The sequence below is a fragment of the Phoenix dactylifera genome, chromosome 3 (genome assembly GCF_051530095.1).
Source record: "Phoenix dactylifera cultivar Ajwa chromosome 3, Ajwa_hap1_PhDact_Kaust_v1.1, whole genome shotgun sequence".
Classification (NCBI taxonomy): domain Eukaryota; kingdom Viridiplantae; phylum Streptophyta; class Magnoliopsida; order Arecales; family Arecaceae; genus Phoenix; species Phoenix dactylifera.
Genome location: NC_143192.1, coordinates 36,029,967 through 36,038,489, shown reverse-complemented (window position 1 = coordinate 36,038,489; position 8,523 = coordinate 36,029,967). Strand labels below are relative to the sequence as shown.

The following is an 8,523-nucleotide window of genomic DNA, read 5'->3' as shown; positions in this document are numbered from 1 at the left end:
AGCACCTTCACAGACATCTTCTGTTCTTGTTCCTGCTTCCCAGACTTCTTCTTCTACTTCACTATCATCTTCTCCTTTACTGCCTTCTTCTCCAAAGCCTGCTCGCCATCCTATGGTCACTCGTTTTCAGACTGGTTCCCTTAAACCTCGGCGCATTTTGTCTTTACTTAGCACTGCACCTATTCCAGCTGAGCCCTCTTGCTATTCTACTGCTATTACTGATCCTCGTTGGCGTGCTGCCATGTCACAAGAATTCAGTGCTTTAATTGATCAGCAAACTTGGGAGTTGGTTCCTAGGTGTTCTTCACAACATGTTCTTGGCTGTCGTTGGATTTTTCGGATCAAACGGCATTCTGATGGTTCCTTGGCCCGATACAAAGCCCGTGTTGTGGCACAAGGATTTAAACAAGAATATGGCGTTGATTTCACAGAAACCTTCAGTCCTGTGGCCAAGTTTCCAACAATTCGAGTATTTCTTTCTCTTGCATTAACTTCCGGCTGGGATATTCGTCAATTGGATGTTTCAAATGCTTTTTTGCATGGTAAACTGGATGATCAAGTGTTTATGGAATAGCCCAAGGGTTTTGTTGATCCTCAGTATCCGGATCATGTTTGTCGTCTTAAGAAGGCGATCTATGGTTTAAAGCAAGCCCCACGCCAATGGTTTGCTACGTTCACTAGTTTTCTCATTGAGCAGGGTTTTCAGAGCAGTTCAGCTGATCCTTCTCTTTTGTTTTTCAAACGTGATGGTGTTGTTCTATATCTCTTGGTTTATGTCGATGATATTCTGCTTACTGGTAACAATACCAGTGCTATGTCTTCTCTTTTTCTTCAGCTGCAAGGTAGATTCAAAATGAAAGATCTTGGTTCCTGTTCTCATTTCCTGGGCATCACAACAACCTTTACTGCTAATGGTGTTTATCTTAGTCAGGCTACCTATGCAACTGCTTTATTAAACCGGGCTGGGATGCTGACTTGCAAGCCAGTTTCTTCTCCGCTGCCACTTAAGCTTGAAGCCTTCTGTCAGCCTGATGTTCTGTTTCATTCCCCTGAGTTGTATCGAAGTTTGGCAGGTTCTCTTCAATATTTAACAGTCACACGTCCTGACATTTCCTATGCTGTCAATTACCTATGCCAGTTCATGCATTCTCCAAAGATCTCTCATTTTCAGCTGCTAAAGAGGGTGCTTCGGTATATTAAAGGAACCTTGCATCATTCTCTTCATTTTCAGTCTGGTCCTCTGGTTCTCTCTGCATTTTGTGATTCAGACTGGGCTGGCGATTCAATTGATCGTCGTTCTACCTCCGGTTTTTGTATCTTTTTGGGCTCTAATTTGATTTCTTGGTGTGCCAAGAAACAGCCGACTGTTGCTCGCTCGTCTACTGAGGCTGAGTACAGGGCCTTGGCTCTCGCTGCTTCTGAGTTAATTTGGCTACGTCGACTACTTCGTGAGCTTGGAATTTCAATTGATACACCTACTGAGATTTATTGTGACAACATTTCTGCCATTGCTCTTGCTTCAAATCCTGTATTTCATGCAAGAACGAAGCATATCGAAGTCGACTATCATTTTATCAGGGAGAAGGTGCTTTCCAAAGAACTTCATATTGCTCATGTCTCTAGTGCTGATCAAACGGCAGATATTTTCACCAAATCTCTCACTGCTAGAAGGCATTCGCTCCTCTGTTCCAAGCTGCAGGTCTCTTCCCTACCTTCAGCTTGAAGGGGGGTGTAAGCTGCCAGTTATTCCAGAAGCTTTTCGAAAGATCTATAAGCTTCTAGCAGGATCTGAATTCAGTTTATCCCAACTGAATTCGGTTCATTTCAAACTGTTGTAACTGTTTCCAGTTAATCAACAGTTGAACTTTGGATAATTAGCTATAAATACATACATTGTAAAGTCTTAATGTAATGAATAAGATGATATTCAAACTCTTCTCCCAGTTCACTGTCTTCTGAATATTTCACTGTATCAGCATAGTTTCAGTGCCGTGCCAGTAATTTCTAGGAATGTATCAGCTACAGTAAATTCAATACATCTTCTTCAAATCTCTTCAGTTCGCATGATTAGAAAAACATAAAAAAGGCGACATTTTACTGGATGATGGATATCTTAGTATCAGATAATTTAGGCAGAAATGCTGGGACCAGCAAGATCCGTCTCCATGCACTGCTTATGTTCTCTTACACGATTCACGAATATAATCGATCTACAAGAATGAAGGTTCCCGTGTTATGTTTCTAGACACCTCTTGAGATAACGAAAAAATCCAAGAAAGAATGTCAAAAGTATAAGGCCCAAGCACCACATACGTATATGAAGCAGGGTTAATGCAAAATTCAATAGAATTCATGGATCATGGAAGATAATAGCCTAAAAAATTAGACGTTTCTTTCTCCTGAAAAAGAAAATGCAAGAAAAGTCTCAAGTGGAGAAGACAAAGAATCAGCTAAGATCTGAAATTTTGAGTTCGCCCACATGCAGATAGAAAATATTGGAACTGAAGTGCCAAGAAACACCTGTGCAACCATGAAGTGTGTCGCCATACGCAAAGTTAGCTGGAACTGAGCCAAAAAGTGTCCTGCACACAAGGTTACCTGGAAGTCTGGAACTGTACCATGATATCTAAGTGCTGCAAAGGCAGACAAATTATCTCATAGCTAAGAGATGTTGGCAAGGAATACATGTAAACAGAAAGCCATCCAGAAAGAGATGTACTATTTAAATACATAATGACAAATATTGGTTTGAATGTTAATAATCCATTCAGGTGATCATCTTGGGATGAAACAGTAGGATCACAGATACAACAGTCTATTTGATCATCTTGGGCTGAAATGGTAGGATCATAGATACAACAGTAAGGTTTTTGTAGAATTAATCTTCCCATGAAACAAAATTTTCAAAAATAATTTTCCATTGAAGCAGGAACTCTTTACAAAACAATGGTGAAGAGGTACAAATGTAAGATGAGTATTTCTGCAGCAATTAAGCACTAGTAGTCTAGTACCAAGCTAGCTTTCCCTAAAGCTTGCTCTCAGTACTATAATGAGCAAAAAAAAAAAATACACATAACACCCAATTTGTCGGAGAGGAGAGCCATCATCAACACCACTGTTAGTGAGCATTGCACGAATTTTTCAGGTAGCATATGACTGGAAGCTCTTTCGAAAGTCCTTTCGCTCCTTGCAGTGCATTTAAAAGTAAATTGGTCTATGCTAATGAAGGCCTCATGATCTACTGGATTTCAGGTGCACCTTCTTACTGAACTTCTGCTAGTCTTTGTCGAATCTCTTCTGGACTAGTTATCTTGTTGACACTGAAGAAAACAAAATCAATGAGATCAATCAGCCTTGGTTTGGAATGGCTGAGAATCTTTACACAAATTACTTTTCAAAAGTATCTTCAATGAGTGAAGCAAATTCTTTCAGTAAGTCATCTGAACTTGGTTATCAATTTTGATAGCCTCAACGAAATGCTTACTAATGGCAAACTGGATCACCTGCTTCTATAAAAAGCATATAATGCAGAGCAAAAAAATAAAAAAAATAAAAACATATCTAAGCATTCATGAACTCACCAACAAAGAATGTCTCCACTGGATGCTTTCTTTTCCGAGATCCAATCTGGAACTAGTTCTAGCAACAATTCCAACTGTTCTTCAACTTCACCTGCAAATGCAGAATTATTTATTTTCAGATTTACTTAGATAGATTATTACTTATGAGATATTTAAAACAATCTTATTTGGCAATACCTCTATCTGCTATTTTACAATGACTTGCAATTATCTTGTAAATAAGCTCTTGCTTCGTCATCACAGATCGGTTAGCTGACTGAAATATAAGCAAAATCCCGTCAAAAATATTGGGCAAGCATGCTATTAATTTTTGTCGTCTCATTGCATTGGCAACACCAGCCTCTTTCTCCTCCAGTGCTCTCTTCTCCTTCTCCCTTATCTGCAAAGAGCTATTAGGTTAAAACTTCATCCTAGCACAGATATAGTGCATTAATTATAAGTTCATAGGCTACAATGATCCAGAGGAAGTTAGCAAATTAAGACATCGGTCACATATTCATGCACTTAAATAAACATAATTTCCTATAATTTTGGAGAACCATGCAAAGAGATATATTTGAATCAATTCACCTGCATACATACATACATACATACATACATATATACAGACCTACATATACATACATACATACATACATACACATACATACATACATATATATACATATATAGATATATACACACACACATGCATGCATGCATGCATGTATATATGTATATATATATATATATATATATGGATTGATAACCTACTCTCTGTTATGGTAGGTTATCAATCTACCCATTTTTCATTGGACAAAAGATACCCTTACTTTTTATAACTCTTAAGGGTATTTTATGTCTTTTTACAATCTCACATTAACTCACCCTCTCAACCCCCCAATTAATTATCTCTCTCTCTCATATACATACATATAGATGTATATGTATGTATATACATACATATATAGATGTATATGTATGTACATATATATACATATACATATAGATGTATGTATATATAGATAGATATATGTATGTATATATACGTACGTATATGCATATATATATATATATAAATGTACATGTATACATATATACATACATACATACATACACACACACATATATACACCGGAGAGAGAAAGAGAGAGAGGGAGAGAGTATTAATTGGGGGGGTTGAGAGGGTGAATTAATGTGGGATTGTAAAAAGACATAAATACCCTTAAGAGTTATAAAAAGTAAGGGTATTTTTTGTCTACGAAAAAATGGGTAGATTGATAACCTACCATAATAGAGAGTAGGTTATCAATCCCCATATATATATATATATATATATATATATATATATATATATATATATATATATATATATATATATGTATGTATGTATGTATGTATGTATGTATGTATGTATGTATGTACATTCATATGTACATATATACGTACGAACATACATATGCACGTAAGAATGTGCATATGTATGTTCGTACGTATATACATACATACATACATACATACATACATACATACATACATATATATATATATATATATATATATATATATATATATATATATATATATATATGAAACAAAGAGATGCTGTCAGACATTTAAAAAAAATTAATAAATCAGGCCGTCCAACAAGTTTTACCTGAAAACCCACTCTGTCTGTTAAAGAGACAAACTGTGTTGCTAAACGCAAACATAAAGTGTGGAGTAGCAAATGAAAGAGGGACTTTGACCAAAACAAAACTAACTATACATAACGAATGAATCAAGTCAATTTCAAAGAAGTGCAAGGAGTAAAAGAAGAAAAAATCATCTACATGAAAATATGCACCCACACACACACACACTCTACATATTATGAAGACAATTGAAAACAAGATCATAAAGATCATGGTCTACTAAGTGTATATAAATCTCTTTCAAGAAGTTTTTAAGCATCTCAAGATATAAATTCAATTGTGAATGATAGAAAAAGGCTTACAGATTGCAATAGAGTCTCTGGCAGAAAACTGAGGACATCATCATCAAGTGACAAACGTCTGCTTCCATTATCCTCATCTACTGCTTTTGTATTCTTTGTTGGAGTTGTAAATAACTTGGTGCGGGCTGATCGTTTCACTGACTTCTTCGGTGGTGGGGTGTCATAACCCATGGCTGGGCGAGATCTCTTTGATGTTTGAATTTCCGGTGTAGTAGTCATCAGCCTGGCTGGAGTAGAAATAAGTTTTGCAGGAGTTCCCTCTAAATTATTTAAATCCTTTGAAGAACAGTTATCAGGCTTCAATTTTTCAGCGTCCTCTTTGTCAGTTCCATTGTTGCCAGATAAAGCTAATAAAATGGGGGAACTAATCAAGGACTTCTTATATACAGGTGGCTTCGAAGAGAATTTTATAGGAGATGGAGCAACAAAGACAGGAGAATCATCCTTAAGAGAAGGCTTGTTAAAGCTTATGAGAGATGTTTTCTCTGCATCAGGTATGGGAATTTTTTGAGAGAACCGCCTTTGAAAAGATCCAGATATGTGAGAGAGCACTGCAAATTGCTGCTGGGAAGGTGTGCTTGATGAAGGTTCCAGAATTGTTGAATTGCTGGAGCCTCTGGCAACTTGTGGAAGTATGGTTTGCTTTGCTTGACTGAATGGATGTGGCAGTTGTTCCTCCGGAATATCATCTCCCTGGTAGGCAAAAGAAGCAGTTAACAGTGTCCTTCCACCACAGAACAAATAATACAAAATCAAAATTAACTAGAAAATATGTATTAATGATAAAATATTAAATAATCGCAAAAGGTTACAACCCTCAATTTTTAGAAGTCCCAAAAAGATCATAAAATTCGCAAATCAAAATCTTTTAAACCTGAATCCCAAGTGCAGCTGAATAAAATGACAAAGGAACAGAACTTTAATTCTAAGTCAACTGAAGACATTCAGAGATCTTATACTACAAATATGTAGCTTCAGACATGACACTCTTTTTCTTTTGTTTTTTTTTTATAAAACCCGTTAAAGTTGTAATTAGTATAGCTTAAAAAAAATTTCGTACCTCTGGGTGTCCTTTGAAAAACTCCACAAGCCTTTCTCTGAAAATTTTTCTCATGATTGAGTATCCGCTGTCATCTTTCTGCTTCACACTGTTAGCTATTGCCTCTACCTGGAGAGTAACTTGAAGCTCTGGCTTCATACAGCAAGTAGTCTCATCATGGGAAAGCACTTTCTTGATCAAAACGGCTTCAGGCATTATGTACTTTAGTTGTGCTAAATGCCCATAAGTAAATCTCCTGAATATAGAGATTAGAGAAATTTCAATCACTAAAACAGAGAATTCTTAGATACCCAATTCGCTTAATAACTGAGCAAGAAGGTAAAAGTTAACAGAACATGGTAAATTGAAAAGAAGAAAGGAGTACCGCTCGGTCAAATGCTGAATACTGGTGCAGATGTTGGAAAATGTTGACATGGTTCCTTTCAGTCGGAGCAATCGAATTGAGCTCTCCATGCAATTAAAGAACTCACACAATATCTCATATCTGATCGCCAACAAATTAATTTAACTTTAGAGCAGGAACTATAAATTCGAATAAATCAACACAATTTTAAACAGATTGAGGGGTCATGAAGGACTTCAAATTTTAAAAAAAATCAAAAAAAAAGGAAAAAGTCAGCAAAGTAATCAAACGATAGTTCAAAAAACCTGTTAAATAACCAAATCATATATTAAAAAGGGGTCATAAGAGGCCGCAAATAAAAAAAAATGATTGTAACAAAATAAAAAAGTTGAATCTTACATTTATGCCTTTTCTCCGGGGGAAAAAATGAATTTTTGCAACAGATCATTATCGATCATAGGGAGAAAGATCAGAACTTTTTTCCTTTCTTTTTGGAGAGAGAGAGAAAAATCAAAATTTATACATAATCATCCCAAATCCCAAATGTCCATTTAAACTGACTTAATAATATAATAAAAGGAAGATCTTTTCTTTTGCTATATATTAATCACTGATCCATAAACCATCTCAACAAACCCTAGATTCCAAGAGCGGAGGACTTACTTTTCTGAAAGTTTGACATGGGTTTTAGCCTTCGATGGTTTAGAAATCGAACCAACCCCTGAGCCGGCCCCCAGATGCTCCTCAATGGACAGGAGATCACCATCGGATCGAAGGAGATCGGACCGACCCGCGGATCTCTGAAGGCCAAGGGCGACGTTCTTCACCTCCTTCACCGACAAGGCCACGCTCCGGTTCCTGGCCCGCTGCAGAAGCTGCACCGGCTTCTCCGGCGTCCAGATCTGGTCGGGAGGGGCAGCCTTGGAGGGCGACAGGGCGGCGGCCGCCGGCGGGAGGGATTTGATCGGAGAGCAAGGAGATGAGGAGGGCTTCTTATCAGTAGAGGTCGAGAGCTCGGATGTGGTAAGGGATTCCATGGAGATGGAGGAGGAGAGGAATGGGGAAGAAGGGAGCGATAGATTCGAGCGGCGGAAAGGTGAATGAGGGTGAATAAAAGGGGAAAGGGAGGGAGAGCGCCGTAACGTTCCATTTTGGCGGGAATGGGGAGAATGGCGGGAAACGCCAGCGGTGTGGCCGCGTGGCAGGAGCCGATTGCCGGCCGGATATTCCGAGGAAACGAATCCTGGGACTCAAGCGAGAATTTGTGGTATGGGACGCTGAAAAGGGACCAAAAGGGAGACTAATGCTTGGTGTTGCAGGAGTGGCCGTATAACCGTCAATTGCTGACAGCCATGCATGTACTTGGATTCCATCGTCACTTGCCACGACTAATAGATCAAGTTCAATTCTGGTTGGAGAACATTCCAAAAAGGTAGAGTGAGTATATAGTAGAAAACTAGGTTACCCTTAGTTAGGAGTTTGGTTATGAAACAAAAATGAAAATAAATGGCCCTCATTTCATTTATTTGGTGAGAAAAAGTTATATTCTTATTCCAATTCCGAG

General features: G+C 37.8%; 1 protein-coding gene across 1 annotated transcript; it reads right to left on the bottom strand.

Moving 5' to 3' along the window:
* Positions 1-2,884: 2,884 nt before the first annotated feature.
* On the bottom strand, positions 2,885-8,098 carry LOC103719453 (CDT1-like protein a, chloroplastic). Its single transcript, XM_017845803.5, has 7 exons — positions 7,623-8,098; positions 6,981-7,100; positions 6,617-6,851; positions 5,557-6,249; positions 3,759-3,960; positions 3,582-3,672; positions 2,885-3,320 (listed from the first exon to the last, which is right to left on the bottom strand). Exons 1-7 carry the CDS (start codon positions 7,994-7,996, stop codon positions 3,263-3,265), a joined length of 1,773 nt encoding a protein of 590 aa, XP_017701292.4. The 5' UTR covers positions 7,997-8,098; the 3' UTR covers positions 2,885-3,262.
* Between the last annotated feature and the right edge of the window lie 425 nt (positions 8,099-8,523).